This window comes from Notamacropus eugenii, chromosome 5 (assembly GCF_028372415.1).
Source record: "Notamacropus eugenii isolate mMacEug1 chromosome 5, mMacEug1.pri_v2, whole genome shotgun sequence".
NCBI classification, from domain to species: domain Eukaryota; kingdom Metazoa; phylum Chordata; class Mammalia; order Diprotodontia; family Macropodidae; genus Notamacropus; species Notamacropus eugenii.
This window is the reverse complement of record NC_092876.1, coordinates 218848618-218875307: the sequence shown is the minus strand read 5'-3', so window position 1 is coordinate 218875307 and position 26690 is coordinate 218848618. Positions and strand designations below refer to the sequence as shown.

The 26690-nt window shown below is 34.1% G+C and overlaps 1 protein-coding gene across 9 annotated transcripts in view; it reads right to left on the bottom strand.

Annotated features, from left to right (window-relative positions):
• MARCHF7 (membrane associated ring-CH-type finger 7) overlaps positions 1-26690 on the bottom strand; it is a 53663-nt gene that overhangs the window by 8394 nt on the left and 18579 nt on the right. For 3 of the 9 annotated variants that reach the window (XM_072612124.1, XM_072612122.1, XM_072612123.1), the window contains 6 exons: positions 23900-24058; positions 19722-19914; positions 14376-14540; positions 11019-12132; positions 9455-9624; positions 253-362 (listed from right to left, as the gene is read on the bottom strand). In XM_072612124.1, coding sequence (XP_072468225.1) covers positions 253-362; positions 9455-9624; positions 11019-12132; positions 14376-14540; positions 19722-19914; positions 23900-24058 — 1911 coding nt within the window. Of the gene's footprint in view, positions 1-229; positions 363-9454; positions 9625-11018; positions 12133-14375; positions 14541-19721; positions 19915-23899; positions 24059-26292; positions 26453-26690 lie in introns of those variants that run through there. The other 6 variants (XM_072612128.1, XM_072612125.1, XM_072612126.1 and 3 more) reach the window with 3 other exon arrangements.

Sequence of the window (26690 nt, the reverse complement as noted above, 5' to 3'; positions counted from 1 at the left end):
TACATGGAATTTAAGCTTCAGAAATTCAAAATTAATGACTTCACTAGTTTTTTAACCTTCTTAGTTTTAAAAAAGTAAAGGATAAGAGGCAGAAAAGTCACAGAATAAGTTCTGAAATAAGAACTCCTAAAATAATGAAAATCAACTTTTTAAAACAACGTAGGGATGCTGACCATGACCAAATCGATTTCCTCAAAAGTTGTCCTCTAATCAGAGAACAGACACTTACCAAATTAGGCAAAATATACTAACTTGTTCATTTGCATGAGCCCTATGAAGTTCATGGATATCAAAATCCTCTAGGTTAAGCTGTAACTTTTCTTTACATAGTTCACAGGTGGTTACAGCTTCCAATGAAGAACCTAGTAGAAATAAAACTCCAAGTCAAATATTATTTTCATATACTTCTACAAAACTACGTGTATCCTCCTTATCTTGAAGTTCACATAATTAACATACCAAGTTTATTCATAAAAAATATTAATTTTCAAAGCAGGAAAATAAACTTTCTTTGAATATAGAAACAGGTAATTTTCCATACGCATTCCAAACAACTCCTATAGTCTGAAACATAAATGGCTTGCTCATGCTTTGCTTTTCCCAGACACCTTTGCAAAGGAATAGAATTCACACTGTCTTCCTTAACATAGCAACATGAAAACAATGACAAAGTCTGCTCTAATGACTTAATGTCATAAACAGGAAGAGACACACCCTGGTCAAGTGTTTGGCATGTGAATACCTAGCAATTTTTAGGGGCTAAGTACTTGCCTCATCTGCCACTAGTACAACTGCTTTAGGAATATGGAAAGGGATGTTACTACTGTCTGAATCAGAGCAGCATTTCCTTACCCAAAAATATCTCTAACCCTCAGTCACTTTTAAGATTCCAGGATCCAAATGACTAATAGCAATGCTGAATCAACCATCTAGTGTGGTTATTATTTTTTTAAACATTTAATATTATCTTATAATTTTCCTATTACATTTAAACATAACCAACATTCATTTTTCTAAGATTTTGAGTTCCAAATTTTTCTACCTCCTTCTTTTCCTCCACTCTCCCTAAGACAGAAAGCAGTCTGATATAGGTTATTATACATGTACAATCATGGTAAACATATTTCCACATTAGTCATGTTGTGAAAGGAGAATCAGAACAAAATGGAAAAGCCAAAAGAAAAACAAAAAAAGTGAGAACTGTATACTTCCATCTGCATTCAGACCTCACAGTTTTTTCATCTTGAGTCTTTTGAAACTGTCTTGGATCACTGTATTGCTGAGAAGAGCTAAGTCTCTATCCTAGTTGGTTATCACACAATTTGGCTGTTACTGTGTACAATGTTCTAATGCTTACTTCACTCAGCTCAAATATCATGGTTATTCTTAGGAATACAAAATTAAGGGCAGTTTTCTAAAGAGCAATTTAGTAATATACAGAACAAAACGTAATAATCACAAAACATATGACAATTTGAGAACATGAATGTAGGAAGGCAGGAATAACTTTTGACAAAGAACATCGTCAGTACTGTCAAGACTCATGAGAAATGAATACTCAGAGCTCAGGAATACCTAAAGAGGCAGTGTACCTAGGAACATGTTGCAAACAGTCAATTCCACTTGGTTTTCACCGTAAGTTCAATGAAGAAATAAAACTCAAATTTGTTTTGGATTGAAACCATTTGTTACAGATTTAGAGCAGAAAGGAACCTCAGGTCATCCAGTCACATACTTCATCTAAAGAAGTAACTGACCACCCAGAGAGATCTGCCCAAAGTCACAGAGCACTTCCGCAATCTTTCTACTGCAGCACATTTCTTGCCATAAACTGTGTTGCTCTTTTACATGACACTTTTATTAAAACTATCTGCTTATGCAGAAAATCTGTATCTAAGAAACAAGAACATAATGACCATGGAATTTATAACTGAAAAGGACCTTTAAGTGTCACCTAATCTTAATTTTGCAGATTTATCTGAAGCCTAGAGAGTTTAATTGATTTATCCTAAGAAATGCAATTGTGACAAAGATAAGACTGGAACCTCAATCTTATGACTAGAACCTAAAACTTTTTAACTACTGAAGCATTCTTTCTTCTACATATTTGAGTTCAACTACTGAGGAAACTGTGCTTAGGACTGCTAAAAATTAATTACAATGATTAAGTTTCTGAAGGCAAATAGAGTCATTTAAATAACCCTCAAACTTTTTTCAAGTACCTGTGAATAATCATCAAATGTCAGTTACTTAGCATAAGGATTAACATCAAATAAGTCCTCCATTCTGGTAATAACTCAAATTTCCTAATCTCCACAGTATTAAACAAAAACTGATTACAAAAAATTATACTCAGTGATATAAAAAACAGTTCTCACACATGACATGCCAAATCAATGAACAAAATAAAAATATTATAACAATGCTATAACTCATTGTTTATCTTGAGCTTTTTATTTCTTCAGGAACAAAAAACAAAACAGCTAAGAAGGCGATGGGATATTCTAGTAACTATTAAGGTAGAAATCAGTATGGAATTTCATAGCATTTTCAAAACTAAAGATTCTCAGGACAGTCCATAAAAGCATTCAGGGAAAAATAACTGTAATTCAAAATAATATGGAAAAATAGCCAACTAGAAGAGAATAAAGTTACACCAAGAGAGAATATGCTTCAGTACCATAGCTAGAGTTGAAAAGACAGGCAAGTAGTGGTAACGGTGCCACCTTCCTAGGGGAGCACACTGTTCCATAAATAGTATGATCCAACTGTTCAGACTATACGTTATTCACTTAAAATGTGCCTTTAATAACAAAATATTGAAAGGGAAGTTAAGAAAAGAGGTAAATTGAAACAGCAATGTAAAATACTAAAGTTAAGAGTAGATAATTGAAAACAATAAAATGAATTCTCAAATTTAAGCTATTAAAATTTTAGGAATGTTGAGCCTAAGTAAATCACTTCAAAATATGATTCTGAATTATGAAATAGAGAATTCTAGAGAATAATTAAGATCTTACAGTGATACGATTCTACCAATAAATCAAACAGTTAAGTGAAAAATTTTGAAATATGACTGCGACAGAGTAATGGGACTTCAGGGAGAAAAAATAGCCTAACAGTAACTGAGGAAGTAAAGATCACATTCCTTCTATACCAGCAGGAAAGGCACTCCACTAATTTTTTTCTTTCTAGCAAGATTTCTAAACTTTTATATAATATTTATGCTTTGAATGAAAAGAAAATCAAAATTTGTTCATAAGTTTGTATTTGAAGTAGCTAAGAGTTGAGAGTATGGCACACTTTAATCCACACGGCTCTGAAAACATTCCAGTTGATTAAAAAATAAGATCCTCATTCAAACTTAAAATAATACTAAAAACCTTAATATTTCAACCTTACTTATAACCTCAGTAAATTACTTCTAAATTTTAATATTCTACGGAGAACTTTGAAAAAAATTCTGCTCCAGATGATACTGACCTCTGCATTACCCAAATTTCAACTAGTCAAAGATAAAAATGACTGAGGCTATCCATGATGAACTTTCTCTGCCCTCCAATTCCACACTTCAAAAAAACACCTCACCCTTCTTATATATAATGCTACCTTATACCCCACTCCCAACTTCTAGCTTCTTGGTTCCAGTCTTAAAGAAGAAGTAGCCCTCTTCCTGGTCAGTGTCTTCCCTACTTTTTGTGCCCTTGATTCCCAACCCCTCCATCAACTTTGCCTCTTCAATCTTTTATCTCTGTCCTTATTTTTAACCTCTTTATCCAAATGATCCTCCATAGTTGCTACAAAACCTAACTAACCTATCTCCTCTAGTCTTTAAAAAGAAACCACAACAAAATATCACTTGACACCCCCCCATCCAAACTTACATCCAAAGAGTTGTTTAATCTTTTCTATTCCACCTTCTCAATATCTCTCCATTTCATAACCCTTCTCTCTACTAACATAACCACCTTGGTTTAGGCTTTCATCATCTCACCTGGACTACTGAAAAATAACTTTCTAATCCATCCTTCACAGAACTGCCAAATTGGTATTTTGAAAGCATAAGGGTTCTGGGGACTGGCTCCTCCCATGATCTTTCAGTAAAAATACAAACTCTTACTTGTAATTTAAAGCCCTTCACCATCTAGTTCTAGCTTATTTTTCCAGGCTGATTACATAATACTCTCTCCCTCCACCCCTGTCCCAGACATTCTATGCTCAAACTGGCTTGCCTGCTACTATTTATTGTACATAATAGTCTATCTTCCACCTCTCTGAATTTGGTTATGATGAGCCTATGCCTAAAATGCTTTTCTTCACCTTTGCCTCCCTCTTAGAACCTTCAGTATTCAAGAATGAATTAAAATGTCACTTCCTTTAAAAAGTTTCCCCCAATCCTCACAATCTTGCTTTCCCCAAACATTCTCCATCTCTCACATAATCACTATGTGATTCTGCGTATATATGCTTTATTTTCTTATCTGTGAACATGATTTGTGAGCCAAACTATCTTACATTTGCACTTGTATCCCTAGCAACTAACAGCATCTGGCACATAGCAGGGTACTTTAATATGTTGACTGACAACTAGATTACATTTTATATTCTCTATTTTTAAAGTCTAAAATACGTCCTTGATTTTAATTTCCTTACTGATGGAATAATCTAAACACTTTCATTTTTCTACTTCAGAGGTATGGGAAAAAAAAAAAAAGCTCTACAAACCAAACCTTAAAGCCTATCAACTAACTTCTGAAGTATAATCTCATACACAACACAAAATTCCTATTATGTGCCAAGGTCTATGCTAGATGCTGGAGATATAAAAATTACCTCTGCACTTTTAAGGAATTTACATTCTCTCAAAAGTAAACAAGTACACTTAATAAGTAGATGTTAAATAAATACATACTAAAAAAACTGACATATAATTTATGGGGGAGGCCATAATATGTGACAGCATGAAGAATCAGAAAAGGTGGCACATGAGATGACATTTAAGTTAAGCTTTGAGATAAAGACAAATAGGTTGCCATACTTCCTAAATGAAGGAATTTAAAAATTTAGGGTTTTTACCTTTTTAGGTATAGCTATAAACACCAAGTAAGAAAAAATACTTTAATACAATCAAGTTTGAAAGAATTAAAAAAAAACCTCCATGCCAGATTTCATCTTCAAAGCTTTATAAAACTTAAAGATGCTTAAACTTATAAGGATGCAATTTGGAACCGAGCCCCAAAAGTTATTGAATTGAACAAACCCTCTGACCCAGAAATGCCACTGCTAAGTCTCTACCACAGAGAGATCAAATAAAAAGGGACCTATATATACAACAATATTTATATTTACAGCAGCTCTTTCTTGGTAGCAAAGATCTGGAATGGAAACTGAGAGGTGACCACAACTGGAGAGCGCCTGAACAAGCAACAGTGTGTGGGTGTGATGGAGTACTGTTTACTATAAGGAGTGATGAAAGGGATGGTTTCAGAAAAACCTGGGAAGACTTGTACGAATTGATATAAAATGAAGTAAGCAGAGCTAAGAGAACAAAACTGTTACAGTTAACAGCAATACCGTAACAATAAACAACTTTGAAAGACTTAATAACTCTGATCAACAGTGACCAACCATGACTCATGATGAAATAAGCTATTCACTCCAGAAAAAGAACTGATGAACTGAAAGTATAGATTTCTTCTATTTCTTTTTCTTGTCCTTTTTAAAACTAATTAACAAATTTATCTTGCATGTTTATGTACTTGTAAAGGGTTTTATTTTTCTTGCCTTTTTAATGAGCAAGGAAAGAGAATTTAGAGCTGAAAATAATTTTTTTTTAAAAAGGGATACTAAGCCAAGTGAGCAGAACCAGAACACTGTACACAGTAACAGAAACACTGTGCAATGATCAGCTATGACTGACTTAGCTCTTCCCAGCAATACAATGATGCAAGATAATTCCAGAAGACTCATGATGGAAAATTCTGTCCATATCGAGAGAGAAAACTAATGAAGTCTGAATGCTGAGTGAAGCATACAAACCATTTTCACTTTATTATTTTCTTTTTGTTCTGTTTCTTCTTTCATAACATGTCTAATATGGAAATGTATTTTATACGATTGCACATATATAACCTAAATCAAATTGCCTACCATCTTAGGGAGGTGGAGGGTGGGTGGGGGATTTGGAACTCAAAATTTTATTTAAAGGAAATGTTAAGCATTGTCTTCACATGTAATTGAAAAAAATAAAATACTATAAAAACAAAAAGGGATGCTAGTTTTATCATTTTCATTTCAGAAAATATTGTTTTTAACTTGCAAGATACTGAGAAGCCAAAAGATAGAGATCAAGTATACAGTACTCCTATGAGTTTAACAATGAGGGGGAAAAAGAGAGCTAAAATAGCTTAAAGAGGTGGGAAGGTTTTTTTTCTAGTTTGGAGAAATTCAAGCATGTTTGTAGGCAGAGGGAAAGGAGTTAGAAAGGTAAGAGATGAAAATAAGATAGGGGGAAATGATCAATGATGCTCAAGTAAAGTAAGACCTGTGGGACTGGCCTAGTCATTCCCCTATATTCAAACTCTAGTACCCTATATATTATTATGACCCCAAGGCCATCTCAACCTGACCCCATTCTACCTCTCTGGTCTTATTACTCCACCCACTCTATGATCTAGCAACACTGGTTTTTTGATTGTTCCTAGTACGTGACACTTCATCTCCTGGTTGTACCTTTCCACAGGCTGTTCTTCATGCCTGGAATACATTCTCTCTTCACCTCTTCCTTCTGGCTCATTCCAGCCTCAGTTCCAACCCCATCCTCTGTAAGATTCCTTTACTAGTTCCCCTAACTGCTAGTACTTTCCTTATGAGATTACTTTCCAATTACAACGCATTCATGTTGTATGCAAAATTTTGTCACACTGTCTCATCCATTAAGAGTATCAGCTGTTGAAAGCAGGGATCCTGTTTTTGCCTTTCATTGTAGGCCTGGCACATAGGAAGCATTTAATAAATGCATTTTGACCAAATGACCTTAAGAAGAAGACTTCTTCTACAATGTTACTAATGAGTAATCATCAAATTCTATTTGAAGACTGCTGACCATTTCTTTGCAGGAATAAAACCTCAAGGTAAAATGGGAAAAATGTGGGTAAACTCAGGTGGTAGTTTTGTAACTTTCCCAAGCAGGGCTCCACTTTCAGGAGGAAGAGGAAAATCCCACCACTGATGAAGTGGTTAAGATATCCAGAGTTAGCAACACAGAAAAAGCAGAAGCAGAAGAATCAAGTTTGGAGGGAAGAAAAAAATGTTGAAATCACTAAAAAGAAGAAAGTAAAGAATAATAAATAAGTGGCAGGATGGCAGACTGTGAAAACAGGGAGGAATAGAAGGTTGAGAGAGCATGACAGGGCAAAAAAGTGTAAGGAAAGGGGTTTAGTCAGAGAGGAATTTCAGAGTTCAACATGTTATGAGATATCAAAAGCAAAACGAAGACTGAACTGCAGACACCTACTGTCAGATCCATGTAAGGCATGGATCTAGAGTAGTAAGAGATCTGTCACCTGATCCCAATTCCTTCATTTAACAAATAGGTTCTACAGAGCTTAAGTGACTGACCCAGGGTCATACAGGTGGCAAGTTAACATTTGAACCCAGCTTCTGCACTCACCCCACCCCCAGATAACAGACTATGTGTTTTTTATAGTCTTTGTACTACCAGTAACTATTATATAAGTAGGAAACTTCTCTCTACTGCTCAAATATGAACCTTAGTTTCTTCATTTGTAAAATGGAAGTACTACCTTCCTAACTGTTTTGAGAGTCAAATAAAATTACGTCAGGTGCTTTACAAAATTTAAAGCATTATATAAATGCCAGTTACTTTTAAAAAGGATTAAATATAAACCAGTGAGTTAGGAGGGTCATTAACACTAATGCTTTAGGCAATTTTAATGTATAGGTATACCTGAATTATTATTAATCCATTTTTAGCTACAAGAACACAATGACAACAGATAACATTAAATTACTTTAGGTAAATGCTACTATACAAGAAAAGTGGAAGATAAAATGTCAACTAGGAATACTGGCATTAAATTGATAGAGACAACATAAATGATATCAAATTTCGTTCTTTTAAAGTAACTGAAACAAAGGGATGACAACAAACTGTTTAGACATTCACTTGCAGAGATATTAGTTAACTAAAATGCCAAAAAGCAAATGGCAAGTCATTTTCAGGCTTCCTATCTTTATGAATACTAGCAAAATTACAGGAGTCCTGGCAAAGGGACTCTGTAGAGTACTTAAAACATCACAAAAACGCACTTTTAAGAAAGAAAACGATAATACCTCTACCATCTACATCATAAATTTGTTACTTCTTAAATAATATCATAGGTCAAAAGCATAATCTAGTACACTGTCAATGAGAGGTAATTTCAGGTCATCCTGAAAAAGTATAAGCTTGGCAGGTAACCAATATGGGAAGAAAAATGAATATGAAATATTTAGAGATCACTTTCACAGCAATCTTTACTTCATTTGATCCTGACAACTACCTAGTGAGAAGTCAGAAAGAAAGATATTATTTTTGGAAATGGGGAAACAAACAGTTAAATAACTTGCTCAAAGTCACATAGCTAGTATATTGGAAAGCAGACACACACATCCAAGTTTTATGATTCTAAGTTTTATGCTCTTTTCACTGGAACCACAATACCTTTAAATACATCCTAGCTCACTGAAAAATCTGACAAAATGAATCAAAAGTAGAATACAGAATACAAATGGCATGTGTCACAGGGCAGAGAACAGACAATTAACACTGACATACACAAACACACAACTGTACAAAGAAATACAACTACCAAATGCTATGTTTAATAATCCAATCTTTTTTTTTTTTTTGGATTCAAATTGAAAGGGACTTTAGAGACAGTATTTTTCATTTTGCAGATGAAGGATCCAATGTAGTTCTAAGAAGATTGACGCAAGGTATCCATTATGTCTACTCTGTAAACGTGTGAAGAGGCTGCTAGTTAGGTGACAGATGGTGAACAGGGTTTTAGTAGAGTCTAATGGATAGGAGAAGGAATCAATAACTCAGACTCCAACGATAACTCTTGAACTAAATCGGCTACACGACCTTTTTAGATTTCTTTACTTTCTTTGAGCTCACGGTCTTCATTTGTCTAGTGAAGAAACTGTTCTAAAGTCCCTATGTGGTCTGTCTCTGTCTCCTTTTCAGACTCTCCAATTACAAAAAAACCAAACTTTATTTTAGCAATTCTTCGGAGCTAATTCAGTGGGTGGGTTTATTTTTCCTGAGTCCACATTATAATTCTAACACATAATATACACCACATAGTCATAGAACCCTCCTTTAAGGGAGCAAACCTTAAGCTAATTCGAGAAAGAGAAAATTTGTCAGAAAACAGGTAGATCTTACCAGAATTAATTTTGGCCTGTAACCACTTCTTCATACATTCCTGATGAACATACTGCAAACTTCCAGTGCATTTGCATGGCTCTATGAGAAGGTTGGAAGAGGATGCAGCTGCCATCTGGCAAATTCTACACAAATCACCTTCTTCTTCATCAGAGTCCTCTAAAAGAAGACTGAAAAAAAGGGGGAACAAATGGTGGCTGTATATTTTTTTCTCTTCAAACAAAATACTTTTACCTCAGCTCCACACATTTACGTTCTGCTCATATCAGAATGAAGTCACAAGTCTGTCTTTTAAGAGGTTAATTTCTCAATCACATCCACTGAACTTATTGGGGAACCAAAAAACTAGCAACTATCCAAAGTGAACCTGCAGCCACATACTAAGAAACTGTATCACCACTCACTTGGAAGTAATGCAATAGTAATTCAAGTAGTATCGATTTATAATTGTTTCCTTTACACATTATCTGAACGTAGTAGTATATAGCAACACCATTCACATTCAATCGATGCTCTCTTTCTCTCCAGGGTCTTCTTACACAAAGACATTTTACAAGTTCTACCAATTCCCTCCCCAACAAGCTTATTTGTGCCATCCTGATTTCTTAATAGGAAAAATTCTTTACTGCTTTGAGGGAAGGACCCATCAAGCTAATTTTCCTTTTAAATGAATAATATATATCACTTCACTGCAATTATTAGTAAAGGCTAGGTGCTGAACTACCCAAGGCAACTCAAATTAGTTAATGTCAAAGAAAATTAAAAATATATCATAATGTAGCAACAACCTCTTCTTACCTGGTTTAGACTAGCAAAACCACTGGGTTAAGAGAATGTCTAGGTTGCTTAAGGATAAAAATAACCAGGGGAAGCGGAAAAAAAATTCTCAACAGCTACAAGAAGTTTCTATGATGCAAGGACCTAAAACATTCCGAAAGGGCTCTTAAGGCATCCAGAGGAAGAACTATAGAATCAGAATGTAGAATGAAGCAGAAGATTTTTCTCTTGTGTTATGTTTTGGTTTGTTTTTTTCTCACGGTTTCTCCCATTCATTTTAATTCTTCCATGCAACATGACTAACGTGAAAATGTGGTAAATAAGAATGTATGCATAGAACCCATGTAAGATTGCATGCTGCCTTGGGGAGGAGAAGAAAATCTAAGACTTATGGAAGTGACTGCAGAAAACTGAAAACAAATTATTTTTTTTATAAGTTTCTATGGCAATTATCCAACAACCTGAGCCCTCTTCCACTACTAGAAGTTTAGCGGGATTTTTTGTCAAGGGGTGGGGGAAAAAAATCTTCTTTTTCATGTTTATTTCTATATTCCAAGACATTATCTATTCTTAATTATGAGCACACATAATTCAATCCAACTATTTCTTAGAATTGCATTGAGTACCTAAGCATATAGCATGTAGACCTTAGAGTACAACTTTACTTCAAAAGTTTTCAGTCCAATTATCAATTATTACTGCAAAGTATTTAAATAAGAGCAACTCTAAGTGTATTACTACATAGAGAACTTCTATTTCTGGCTTTAAGAAAAATACATTAGTTTACCTCTCTTTTATTTTCTGTAGCCTTTCTGGGTCTCTTGAAGGTAGACTTTTAGTCTTATCACTCTGTCCATCAGATGAATTCCAACCTGAGGGAATAATATCTACAGTGATCATGACATTGTCAGATAAACTGCTTCCTAGTGCAGAGGGGACTGCAAATCGGAATAAGGAACCAGGAAGAATTCCAGATATTCCTGTACTTCTTCCACTGTGAGCCAAATCTGGTGTAGAAGCAGCAGAAGCAGCAGCACTGCTAGGTACTGTAGGGGTTGGTGATCTGTTGGCAGCAGTCCCAAGGGACTCATTTTGTGTTTCAAGGTGAACTTCTTCATTAGACTCTCTTCTCAAAACATGATGAGGTCTAGATGGCACATCAGTAGAGTGTATTCGTGTAGATTCATCTCTTCCTTCTCGACGTCTCCTTGAAAATAAAGGTGTGCATCTATTTCTTAGAGAGGAAGACAACCAGGAACCAGTATGTCTACTTTCAGACTCCTGGCTAAAGTTTTCTGAACCAGTCTCAGAGTTAGGATTTTGGCCAACAGATGATAAACCCCACCTTCGTCTAAGAAATCTAAATCCCTGAGAAGATTCAGGTGTTCTATTATCTGGAACTTCAGAAGATGAAGCTGCACTACCACTAGATTGTGTGGAAGTCAGAACTCTTGGGGCAAGATAGGAATTTTCAGAATCTAATGATCTTGTACTCAAGGAATCCTGACTAGATCTTCGTGAAAAAAAAGTAGACGACATACTAGAAGCTAGACGAGATAACAACTGTCTGGTTGTCCGTCTTCCTTCAGTGTCATTAGAAGGCTCAGCCAATGATCTTTGAGATGAACCAATTCTTTCTGAATTGCTAATGGAAGGAGCCTCATCTCTACTTGGGATGTAAGAAAAACCTTGCTGTATGCTCCTTTGGGGAGATTCCATTTCTCTTGGAGAAAAGTTCGATCTGGAAGAACTTCTGCTTGGTTCTCTAGAATAAAAGGAGGACTGATGTTCAGAAGGCCATTGACGGTTCATGGATGTTGTATTTAATCTCAGAGTATTTAGTGAATTCTCTTTTGGTCTTGCTCCTTGAGAATATGAAGAAGCAACTCTATCTTGAAGATCTATTATTAAAACAGCAAGAGACAATAGGGAAAATGATTAGCTGAACATAATAAAATTTAGATATTAAAGTTAATTTATTGATATCATCTTCATTTTGTCATTACTCATAAAACAGATGTTGCCATGTATGAGACACAATTTTACTGCAAAAATGCAATCGCATGTTAAGCCTTACTTTGGCTTAATTCTACTATCTAACATTATAAATTTTAACATTCAAAAAATGGATTATTCCAATGGCCATTTGAAAGAAAATGTAATAATATCTAACAACTTCATAAAGATGTTTTTGCTGACTATGTTGATCAGAAATAAAGGCCTCAAAGGCACAAAAGTCAGTTTGATTTTAAAAAAAAGTGTGATAAAAGGGAATAATGTGATAGAAAGATGGAAAGACATTCTGGACCCAGATTGTGAAAGGTTTAAAATGCCAACCTTAGAAATATATACCTACATTAGAGGCAAAAGGGAGACAATGAAGACACTAGAACAAAGGAGTGAAATATATCCATATCTATAAATAAATAATATGTATCTATACATCTATAAATTTTGACAACTGAAAGAAGAATAAAGTGAAGACCAGAAGCAGAAAGTCCAACTGAGATATAAGCAGAATAGTAGGTGACTGAGTATCAAACCTTTGGGTCCCAAAACTCCTACACTTAAAAATTATTAAAGATGCCTTTACACTCTTAAAGAGAATCCCAAAGAGTTTTTGTTTTATTTGGGTTATATCTGTCAATATTTAACAAGTACCAGAAATTATAACTGCTAAAATATTGTTCTTCATTTTTAAATAAAATCATTACTTATTAATTTTTAATGGAAAAACTGTTTTCTAAAAAACAAAAATTTAGTGAGAAAAATGACAGTTTCACATATTTGTACAGATCTTTTTAATGTATGGTTTAGTAGAAGACAGATGGATACGCTTATCTGATTCTGCACTCAACCTGTTGTGGTGATGCAAATTTGGTTGAAATATATGAAGAAAATCTGAAGTAAAAAATATAGTTGAAAAAGAGAAGAATATTTTAACAATCAAATAAGATCTCAGTATAATTATAAGCAAACTTTTGTTATCATAGACCAACCAGAAGGGTCTACTACTTTAGTGACTCTAGAGCTGCTAGGTGATTAAGAGTCTAAACCAGAATGGTAGCTATGAGTAGAAAGAAGGGAGATAAGAGGACTAACATTGATGATAAGACTTGGCAAATGATTAGATGTTGGGGAAAGACCACAGAAGAAAGTAACATATAACAACCAGGTCTTAAACCTAAATGAAATGTTAAGTTGCCTCAATGGATAGAGACGCTTGGGGCAGATTAAGGAAGATCATGAAATTTGGAAATGCTAAAATTGGTATGCTCACAGGACACAACAGGGAAATGTCTAGCAGGCATTAGGTTATATGAAATTAAGAACATAATAAAAATATTTAGATATAAAGCTCTGGGAGTCATTTTTATAAATATGATGAGATAATGAGTTTACCTTGGTAAGGGCAAGGGCACAGAGATAGAGAAGATGGCCTAAAGAGAACTTTGGGAAATTATCCATGATAAGGGAGTAAGAGAGAGATGACTCAATAAAGAAGGCCAACAGGAAGCAGTCATAGGTAGGAGGATAACCAGGGAAAAGTAATAGAACAAATGACTATAGATATATCCAAAATGGGATAGTCAACAGTGTTAAATGTTTCTTAGAAAGAGGTAAGGGACTAAATAAACATGGTCAAAATGGGAATTTGTTTTGTTTAACTATACATATTTGTTACAGGAGGTATATCTTATTTTTTAATGGGGAGTGTTAATTGAATTTTTTAAATTCAATTGCAGAGAAGTCAAAAAGGATATGAATTGAGAAGTCAAAAGATTTGACAAGAGAATACTGACAAACCTTAGAGAAATTTGCTTTGGTCAGGAGGGAGTAGAGAAAGCCTGATTCCAAAAAAATTTAAAGTGAACGAGGTAATGGAAATCAGCAAAGTTTAGACTTCTTTTCCTAGGAGTGTGGTTGTGAAAGGGAATTCAATCTGGCAAATAAACACTCACCTTAATAACTGGGGATAGCAAGCTCAAATAACAAATAGCTTTCTTAACTTGTTCTTTCCTCCGTCCACCCAATGCCATTGACTGGAGTTATTTCTTTTTATTTTTAGTTTAATGTATACATGTAAAACAATGTGAAGTAGTGCTTTACAAAAGCCACAAGCTGAAATACAGTTTAAACATACATGATGAAGATGTAAAATCACCACTCCTGTGACTATAATCCATAAGGCTAATAGAGGGATCTGTTCTCCTTTCCAGATCTCTTCTTTCTCTCACTAATTCAGTCCCCAGTGATCCAAGTACCATTGAAGAAGACCTGGGAATTCGACTATGTCTCCAAGAAGAATCTAAAAATAAAAGTGAAGTTTTAAATCAAAGAACTTATAATATGGTTTTGAAAACTCATCCACATGTCTAACTAACACACACTTAAAATCAGACATTTTGGGGGCACAAAATATAGCAGGTTTTTCACAGAAAATAAGCCACCAACGTTTTTGACATGTCATCATTTTTGCATTATGAAAACAAAGGGTACTTTTTTGCCTACAGGTCAGGATCTATAAGAGGAATACCAGTTCTCTATATAAAAATCTAGTCCATTAAGCTTCACAAAGTCATATTCTTGGCCATAAAATACATCATGATTGGTTATACTAGATTTCCTATTTTCTATATACATTTTGGGACAAAACTTCTATAAAATACCACTTACTAAAATGAGAAGTTATATGGTTGAATTTGAACATTATTTATAATATTTACTTACATAATAAATTTTCATAACTTATTATATAATATATAAAATAAATTTTTATAATGTTTATTTCACTAGGCTGCAAATATGTGAGATAATAGGTTATTAGCATTCAATTTTATCCATAATAAGTGATTTATCTCTGTACAAGGCAAATCACCAACCTCAAGAAATCAAGAATAGCTGTTTTATTTTTGCTTTTTATTTGCCTCTTGATGAAAACAGGTATGTAAAAATTGAGCCCAAGTAATTTTTTTGGGAGGGAGGGGAAAGAACAAGGAGAGTCTAACTTTGTATATTAATGAAAGTGAAATAATGGCTAAGAATCTTTGCCCTAGGTTAATTCAAAAATCTGTAAATTTCATAAATCAAATTAAAGTAGTAGTAAAACTACACTTATTAAAAAAAAACCTAGCTTCAATAATGACCAACTTTGATGGATTTAGCTCTTCTCAGCAATGCAATGATCTAAGACAATTCCAAGGAACTCACGATGGAAAATGCTGTCCACAGAGAAAGAACTATGGAATCTTAATACAAACTGAAGCATATTATTTTCCATTTTTTCCTCGTGGTTTTCCCCTTTTGTTCTAATTCTTCTTTCATAATATGACTAATGTGGAAATACGTTTAATATGATTGTACATGTATAGCCTATATCAGATTGCATGCCATATTGGGGAAGAAAAACTGGACTTCAAAATCTTGTAAAAGTAAATGTTGAAAACTATCTTTGCATGTAACTGGAAAAAAATAAAATGCTCATTAAGTGGAACAAAAACCCTACCTTCACTATTCTGCCTTACCAGTATGACTTTTCAGGCATGAACAATTGACACCTATACCATGTTTTAAAGGTTTACAAAGGGCTTTCTTCACAACCCTGTAAGCATTTCAAAGCATTATTATCCACAGAAAATACAACTGTAAAATGTGAGCTCTCTACACAACCTAGTAGCTTACAACAATCCTAGTAGTAAGCAGGATATATTTTAATTCAAAAGGCACCTTCTATTTATACAGGACAAAGTCAATAATAATTTGCTTTGCTGAGTATTCAGCCTCCAACTCTAAAACACCACTTTCCTGGTTTTCTTTATAAATCTCTACTGTTCTTGTTTTCCCTTCCAATGACTCTACCTGCCCCTTTTCTTTTCACCTAATGCCAGGTACTTCACCTTACACTGTTTCATTGGCCTTCTTTATTTAGAAGGCTTTACCTATCACCTCTAAATCAGATTATTCTTAAATCTTTACCTTCAATCCTGATTTCTTCAAACTACAGATCCATACCTCTGATTGCTTAGAGGCTGTGGTCACTTAGATATCAAGTGCCATCTCAAATTCAACCCATTCAAATCTGATCTCTTATCATCTCCAAAAGATGACTGTGATTTTACTGTTTCAATCAATGATACCACCGTTCACTTAAGGCACCTATTTTTGAAATCTTGGTGTTTTCTATGCAAATAGATCTGTGATCTCATCAATTTGAATATTTCCCTTCAATGATATAGATGGAAATCCCTCACAATGCCTGCTGATTCTGTGCAATTCTTGTCCTGGTCCTTTCATATATTCACCATGGGGGATTCACCCAAAACACTGGGGGCCAATTTTACCCTCTTAATACTGTAAGAATACTAGTGGTACACCGAATGACTATCAGTTGTCCCTCACTCTCAAGTTGTAACCAATCCTTTTCCCTTAAATCAAATTCTTTTGTTACATAATTTTATTAGTCTGTATGGACAAATACTAATTAACACAAACATTTCCATATTCCAAGGACAAAAAGACTGCATAATGATCATTTCTTTGATGACACACTTTATGCCAGCTCATGCTTACCAAAGCATGTTACGGTTTTACCAAGGGTTTTCCTCTTAACAATCCTATGAAGCACATGTTACTTTTATTTCCATTTTACTGATGAAGAGACTAAGATCAAAAATCAAATAACAGGGTTTGGATTTGAAAAGTCTTCTTATGCACAGTTCAGGACTCATTCCACTACAACCTACTGCTGACTCTCAATATCACCCATCCGGACTATCATAAAAGATTCTCAAGAGATTTTCTGTATACCACTTATCTTCTCCAATATATCAAACTGAAGTCAAATTAATCTTTCTTAATGTCTCGTACTCCTGTACTCAAAATTTTTTCAACCAAGTTCCAAACCTACTGCTGATCATTCAAGGACTTCCATATATCGGCTTCTCTACCATCCTTATGTGTTCAGTTACATAAGACTGCTGTACCCCAAGCATACCTTGCACATCTCCACTTCCTTGTATTTTTACTCAAGCTGTTCCCTAGGTATGGAATGTTCTTTTTCATTTTACTCAGTAACCTCCTATATATAGCTTTCAGTGTACAATTAAAATGACACTTCTTCCATTAAACCTTATCTGATATTCCTAGCTGCTCATTCTCATTGTAACCCTCACAAAAAAATTCTGTTTGCATCTCTCTTAAGTACTGATGTACTTATGCCATATTCCTAACTAGAACATTAAATTCCACTAAGGTAGTGTCTATGTTTTATCAAATCTTTATATCTCCCCACTAATGCCAATCTCTAGTCGATTTAAGTACATAGTACGGTATGGCTAAAGTAGAGGAGTCCAATCTGTTGTGTCAGCTTTAATAATGTAAACACTCAAGGGACACCTACTAATTATAAGTGTGCTACTCAGATGGACCTTCCTCCAAGGAAAAAGCTAGATAAATGCAGTGCTAAATCCATTTCACTGCCTGAGACATCAGCAGATGGAAAGTCAATGGAATTCAAGGGAAAAAAACCTGCCTGCCCTACCCTTCTCCCTGCCGTAGTCAAATCCTTGATCTCACCTATATGTTTAAACTGCCTTAGCATGGAAGTAACAAAAGCAGACATAATCAGCTACTGTTAAGGAGTGAAATCTGGGATATGGGAGACTCTAGCCCTGTGACCAATCCTGGTAACAGTTAAATATTCTAAGTGTTAGCCTGAGTGTCCCCTATATCTCCCTCCCCTTTCTTATCAGATGCCTTTAAACACCCTCATTATTCTGAATTAAAACTAGGGGAAAGAAATGAACAGTTGTTCCCTTTGCTGATAGCTTTGTGTGAAGAAATAGCTCAAAGAGTTGCATCTGAAACAAACAAAAACAAGAGTTTACAGTAAAACTTCAGGAATCAAAACATGAGTTTTCTATTCATATGCTTTTTTTTAAGGTCAGAGGTGTCTTCTTTCACTATTCCTATTTATAAGAGAGGTACTAAAAGTAAATGTGAAACCTAAGGGTAATTTGGAAAGGGAAGAGGGATAGCTGTGCATAAGAAATAGTTCATGGCTCCCTTTCTCTTACTTCACAACTGATGAGCTAAGCCCGGCTCATCTGCTCTTGGCAAGATGAGGGTAGATTCCTGGGCTAGTCACCAAGAATTCCTGGAGACAAAGAAATATGCTAGCCCATCTTCAGTTACCAACTTAGGATTTGGATCTATACTCCCAACACTAAGTTCTTCCTCTCCTTTCTCAAATACAATGACCCCAATACACTGGTGGTAACTGTGCTATTAAATGATCGTGATGGCATTTTCCAGGCTGAGCAAACACACAGAATTGGAACTAAGGGCCATCTCCCAAAGGAGTGAAGGTTGGAGTGTAGAAATGAAAGAAATCAATGAAATCTTCTGGTATGTTAATTTGGGGCAATATAGGACGATAAGATAAGGCATGATGGCAAAAGACCAGGTAGAAGACTAAATCTGGAAACAAATTCAAATTCTGGCTCTGTTTCTTACTGTTATTATGTTAGGAGAGTCACTTTACCTTTCTAGATCTTAGTTTCCCCAGCAGTAAAATGGAAGGGTTAGAATAGATTAAACAACCTAAGATCCCTTCAAGTTCTAAATCTTATGGTCCTACATTCCTGAGATAGGAAGTGGGATGAAGGCACACAATACAGGAATTTGTCCAGATTATAAAAGTAAATTGTTCAAGTCTGTTAGACTTTCATAGCCTATACGTAAAGAACAAGATCATATACTCCCCCCCTGCTTTTTTCCAAATTGAGAGAAAGCACTGCTGGGAGATGTTCACCTAGCATTTACTCTGAATCCACATTCCCATAACTTTCCCACATTATAAGTTGATTTTGTACTTTTGGAAACATAATTCATATAACTGTGCTATTTTCCAGGAACCAAAAAATCTGACAATAAATTACTAATATAGTTTCCAAGCTGGTAGCTGTATTATATTAAAAAAATTGAGAACTCAGGTAAGTTTTTGGCTCTTAATGACATAAAAGTACCATGCCAAAAGTATACATACATAAATATATTTAACAATTTGCAATATAACACTTCTGGAGAATGGTGAAATATTTTAAGATTGTTCTACCTTGAAAATATTTCAATTATCCCATCACAGAAAATTATCAAAATAAATATTCGATTAATCAATTTTAATATCATTTAAAATAAACAAGTCTTTTTAGGGGGAAAAAAGTTAAAGATTTTCTCTATGTTGGACATAGGCACTAAATGAAAAATGTTAATTCTCAAGTTTCACTTTCTAATTCCCATACTGACTTGCAATATGACTGAACAAAACTGATGCTTCAGTCTCATAACCTATGAAATTATTTCTACCCATTCAACTCCAAATATTTGGCTATTTCAAGGATTCTGCTTTATGAAAACAGAAATAAATCAGAAATGTTTCTGTTTTTGAAAAATGTTTACTATATTTTGATTCCTATGATTTCATTATTACCTGATATTGAATTCAAACCACTTCCATTATTTCTGCCAGATGAGGTAGATGGACAACTTGTATAGGAAAGCTTAGGCCTCTTTGAATCATGTTCTCGTTGCTGGTTTTGCAATCTTGGGTATGCTCCCTGAGTTCTCTCAGATTCACCATACCATGAAGACTGAAAAGGTGAAGTCAGTGATGACGATGTTGCCTACAAGTAAGAAAAAAATTAGATTGCAAATACTATATACAGCTTCCCATTCTACTCACAGGGTAAAATTTGATCTAAAATGATTTGTTATATGCTCAAGAACCATTTATTCCTCTCTACTGGCCTTGATAATCTGAGCAAATTCTGCCTTGTTTACTACATGTGTACACACAACACAGGTTGGGTATCCATACCCAATAGTATGTAATTTTAATTAATAATCTTTTTACATAAACAAGATATTTGCTTTCAAAGAACTACTGAATTTTCATTTGAAATTTAGTCTGAGCAATAATTCATGTAAAAAAGGTACTTTATACAAGTAGTATGATTAGAATTACAATATTTTCAAGGCGAAAGGGACCATAAAGATGTCCTATTTAAAACCTTCATTTTATAAATGATTATCTAGATTTAGAGTTTAAGCAACATGCTCAAGTTTCATAAAAGAACCAATATTAGAACTGAGGTCCATGCCTTTTTCTAGTATGTACTGACTAGTGTATATCTTCTATTGCACAAGACAATTCTGAAAAAAATGGCCTGTTCCCAAATCTTAATTGCTCCCACATTAATTCCTCCCCAAATACCCTAGACCTCATTCCTAAAGACATTCACATTACATGTGGTTATTAACATTTTAAATGCTAAATTAATTTACCAGAATGATAATAGATTCTAATGAAATAAGTAAATATCTGAAAACACATAGCAGATGATATTCTAAACATACACAAAACACTAAAGTCCTTTTCAGCACTTAGTCTTTTCAACTTTCACAATTCAGACCTTATAACAACTTAACAAATCAGACTTAGAACAGGACCTTCCAAGAACACAATCTTCCTTAGAAATAGTGTATCAAAGCAAGGGCACAAAAGAATACTAAAGCTCAATTAAAAAACAAACAACACACACAACCACAAAGCAACAGTAGGATGTTACTAACATTAAACATTTCAACCAAAATCAGCTATGTCTTGGAATTTTTTTCATTACACAAAAGTCATCTACTTCCATCTACTGAGCAAAAACATCTCCTTTTAAAAAAGCTAGTTGCCACATAAAAACAAGAACAATGAGCTGAAAATAATCTGTACATAAATCAGAAGCTTTAATAATATTGAGAGAACACATGTTTTAATAACATAAGCTGCCACAAAAAGAGATATGGCAAAGAGCCCTTTTATTGATACAATGATTCTTTTAATTTTCTGTGAAAGGACAACAAAAAAGGGAATATAACCTAGGATATGAACATGTATAACATTCACTAAAATAACAGCGTATCAACACGTGCTAAATATGCTTAACTTTTAACAGAAAGCATACTACTGAACATTTATTTCAAATCCTATACTGGAGTCATTTATTTAGGTAGAAATGTTAAAAAACCCACAATGGATAGAATAAATGGCAACTCTGAGATCTCTCAGATGTTGCTATGTCAATACAAACTAAAACATTAATTAAAAATTAAAAGGTATATCATAGAAGTCTTAGGATTTGGAACCAGAGGAATCTTATATATTATCTAGTATAACTCATTCATTTTTACAAATGGAGGAAAAGATCCAGGGGAAATTGGGGTAAAATGACTTATCTTAAAGTCATATAAATGGCAGAGCTAGAATTCAACCCAGGTACTCCTGACTATAAATTCAGCGCTTTTAATTGCTTCAACATATGAAAATACAGATGAATTTTATCATATACTCAACAAACATATGCCAGTCCCCCACCAAAGTCTTTCTCCCCCATGAGGTAGTCCAACAGAACAAATATTCAGCAATTAAAGCAGTTTGCATCACCCCAACCTATTAAAACCAGTGGTTCTTCCTTTTAAATGCTTCAGTAAAATTTAATATATTATCCTTCAATATTGTTAAGAAAAACTAACCAATAACACCAAGAAAAATTTTGCCAGCTTCTCTAAAATTAGAAGATGCCAGAGGCACTCATACAAATTATTCTTAACTCACTGGTACAGTAGGTGATACAGGAAAGACTTTAAAAAAACCTACAAAAGTAATTTCAGAACTTTTTTTTTGTGAGGAAAAATTATATTGATAGTTTGGTTTAAATCATATTAGACCTAAGAATTTTATTATAAGAATTATAAATTTACTATTTTTAGATAGTTGTTCTAAGTTTTTAAGTAAAAATTTTACAACAGATTTAAAAAAAAAGGCCATGCTTCTATTTAGAATCTAACTATATGGATATCAATCCCAGAATCACCTATTAAGTTTTATACAGATTTAGGAGCAGACCAGAAGTTTCTATTAAGCTTCAACTAAAGCAGTTGGATTACGTCTCTAAGGCTCTTTATGGCCCATAAACATGAAATTTTAGTTTTCAAACAGTATTTACTTCCAAGTATAAAATGCTTTTTTAAAAAAAATCAAGAATCCATTTTCAAATAGAAGTGAAAAATAAAAGATCCTATTAGCCCTGGCACTCTATAAATTGCATTAAGACTCAAACCTTTATTTAGCTGTTCTCTACCCCACCCAAACCTATCAATCTGCCTCCAAAACTCATTTCAGTTCCCTATTCCAAAAAACATGCTCTGATTCAAATTCAATCATTCTCTGAATCCCTTTAGCAACTATATGGTTCAGCTACTGCTTCAGAGATCTCCTATACTATGGTCTACAATTACTATTACAGTATTTTATTAGCCAACTTTTAAAACTTATGTTTTACTTCACCCGGATGGGCTGTAAGTTCTTTAAAGGATGAGGCTATCTTTTGTTACACCCAAGTGCCTTGCATACAGTACTTTTCCCAGTACTTTTTCAAAAGATTCATGATTTTATAGATGTGGGCAATTCCCTCCACCTTAAAAGATCACTGAATATAGAACAGAAACCAACAATTACGATCCAAGGGAAGTTTCTCTCCCAATGTCTTCAGAGAGTTACTGTGGCCAGAAAAAAAAATTTGACCTTGTAGTTCAACCTTCTAAATTTAGCCTAAGCTGGACCTCAGAAAGGATATATAGTTCATTGTTGGGCCCCATTACTTCTGAGCCTTTCCAGCTTGTAAAGATCTACCTGAATATTTTTCTTCGCACAACCTATGAAAACCTTAGGGTCACCTCCACACTACAATGAGGGCCCTGGAGTAGGACATTAGTAGAATCTGTAAGATAGAGTAAAACATTCAAATATTTAATACTGCCAAAACAGACATTTTAAAAAACTAAACCAAGGTGGTTGGAAATGAAATAAAGTCAAAGAATCTTAGAATTTCAACTGGGAATAAATGTAGGCAAAAAGGAATCAAGATAAATGCAAGGAAAAGGCAATACAAAAGACTTAAAATCAATCACGTCTAAAATGTATGCTAGTCCTAAAAACAAAACAGACTGACAACATAAATAAGTAGTACTTAGTTACACATCAGTTAAAACCATAATTTAAAAGCATCTTTAGGCAGGGTGCCAAACCAGTATGAGGTTTTGAGATAAAAGGTCGAATTAAAGAGGAAAGGAGGTTGGAAGCAGAGGGTTATGTTGATGACAAAGTTTTTAAGTGTCTACAAAGTTTGTGAATATTCCCTGAATGGAATGAAGGAAAGTGCTTCATGTTTACTGAATAAATCAATGAATCCCAAAAAACTATGTAGGAGGGGCAAGGCAGAAAGGAGATTGTGGAAGTAACTGATTTTGGTATTTCCCAGAAGATCTTTATTTAATATTTGCCTAAAATGGGAGAACGCTTTACTCCTGGTAAGGTTATAAAGGCAATCTTCATTTAAAAACAAAGGGTACAAATTAAGATTTCAAACTACACTTCAACTACAAACTAAAGAAAAAAACCTGAAGATGAATACAAAATCTCATTCATTTTGAAGCATCTCATGTTCAATATGTGCTTGAAATTTAAAATCAAAGAATTAGAGGAACTGTAAAAAACATGATGACCTTATCCTTCCCACATAAAATAGAGACCTAATTTAGGTCTGATTTGAGTCTTACCAATCTGCTTCTACTTCCCAAAAAGCTTCCAGACCATGGACGCTCAAATGTTCCTGAGAAGTGAGTTGGAGAGGAACTGGTAAATTTCCATGGAGTTTCATGGGCTTCTCTTTCTCCAAATCCCCAGTCTCTACCAGAAGTATGCAACAGATTGGACTCCTGGAGTAAATAACATTTTCATGACTCGCTTCCAACTCAAGAGTTTTCTGATAGCCTATACAATTTAAACACTATTAACTGAATTCCCATAGTATTTCCTTTTCCTGTGTATTGCAGGTTTCAGTAAAAGGGGTCTTAAATATATCTTATCGATGTACCACATCAAGAAATATCACTCTATAAAGCAGGAGATAACATAAAAATTGAACTTTTTAGAACATTTTTATAACTACCACATACTAGTTGGGTTCATTCAACTCTACAAGTTAAATATTTATCCAGTGTAGCTTCAACAGGAGGTATACTGGAAAAACTATAAATGAAATAAGTACTTTACACTTCATTTATAACTGACCATTTATCTTTTCTTAGTTAATGGCTATTTCCAAAGTTTTTCAAGCAATCTTGCCTAAGTACTTCCACATCAACCTTCCTGATAGATCTGCCATATGATTATATCTTCTAGGGGGAAGACAGTATTTAAAATATGGTTTTAGACTGCTATACTTCTCAGCCGCATGCCTCAATGTTTGTGGGCTCCACAGCTGCTTCCCATGATGAAATTCCAACTCCTCAGCTTCCTTCTCAAACAAGCAAAAACTGCATGTGTAATTTAACCAGAAGCAATTCTCCACTCCCATAGATATGCTGTTATATGTTAATCTAGTCTTTCCCTCATTGCTTTGACATGGGAGTATGGGATTTTTCCAACTTTAAACACCGCCCCCCTCACTGTGTTGTAGCATATAAAATATAGTTTATGTCCTTCCTACTACAGGAAGATAAAAATGGTTCAAGTCTACAAGTCACAGAAAGCCAAAACTTCATATGGTGTGGCTACCCAAAATCTCCTAAGCTTCTTACTGAGTGTGCATGTGCACATGTATGTGTTTCTAAGTAACATTTAAAAAGTACAGCTATTAAAGAAATTGCTACAATTTCAAGAGTTAATTAAATGATATATATTTAAGTTGGCAGATAAAAGTACATTAAATTCATGTTCATAATGCTCCTTTTTTATGCTTTTGTACTTCTCTATAATGGCAACAAAACAGAATTACCTTAAAAGCTGCTATCTTAAAAGGATAGACTTTCTCATAAAATAATCACACATTCATCTACTATACCCCAAACACTGGAAGAATTTTTATTCATCCCAAACTATTATATGCCATTAACGTTTATTTTCAAAGATTAGCATCAAAAAGATGTACAACACCAAGTCCTCAATTTACAAACTGTCAATCTAAAAACACAGCAATTTAGAATCACAACATTTCCCCAAAGAAAACAATTTTATGAATGCTAGATTATTAGGATAGTCAACAAAAAAAATCTCTTTTTAACAGAAATCAAATGAAACAATAGTATGTAAAAAATAACACCGTCCTCCAAATAAGCCCTTGGCCCTTAATCCTCTGGTCTTAAGTGCCTCTGAGTACACCAGGTTATTGGAGAGAGGGAGTAGCAGGGTACTGTCCCCAAATTAATAACAGTTAGTGACTGGACAGGGATACTGATGAAAGTGCGAGATTTTCATTAACATGTACAATCATTCTTAAATTGAATGTTTATAAATTGAGGACTTCCCTTATTCTCAAAGTATTTTAACTGATAACTTTTACAGAACATGGAATCTACAAATTCTCAAAAACATAAGGAAGATTAAAACTTAAACAGTGATTCATTTGGTGGGTTTTTTTTTAAAGAAACCAAGAATTTATAAAGAACAATTCAAAGGAGATTTTAAATGCTCCAAATTTTGAAGAGTTTCTCAATAAATTAATGTCCACATTAATCCCATATAAATTTGAACAAACATACAGGATTTATACACGTAGATAAACTTTCAAAGTCTCAAATAACCTACACTGTGCTCAATAATGTACTCCATGTTATTCTCTGTGGATATCAATTATATATTTAAACTAACCTATTTAATTTGAGTCTGATGACATGTAGTCATTGTTCATAAATGTTAAGTTTTTCATAAAACTGTTAAAGAAAAATCATAATAATGGCATCCCAATCTGTGAACCCAATATTCACAAGATTGAAGACACAACATGGAGAACAAAAATAAACAAAAACATAAATGAGTTTCTTTCATTGAAAAAGATGGGCAAGAAAGGCAGAATAAACTACTCTAGGAAAAATGAGTATGCTCTCTCAAATGGATAAACCTAAAGTCATGTACTTCCTCTTTATAATTTCTATGTATAGAGGAGATTTACCTTGAAGCAAGTCCCAAATGAAGTAGTATAATACCAGTTATGCACCAAAGCGTCTCATCTCTAAATAAAAGGAATATGCTGAGGTGTTCTCTATTACAGCTGTTTTCAATATCTGACTCAGATATATTTCAGGTGCTCAAAAAGCCAGTCAGGATTAGACCTATATAGGGCAAAGCAGGTTGGGAATATTTTACCAATTATGGGAACTAGTGCCATATTAAAAAAAAAAAATCCAAGAAATTTGCTCCTATGGTCATATTAGCAAAGAAAAACCAAACCCTCAGGGAACAGATCCAATTCATTAGGAGTCTAAATCAGTTTCTATTTTTCTGAACAATGAAAATTTTAGTCAAAGATCATTTAGATTCTAAATCTAATTCTAGTTTGATTGTACTTTG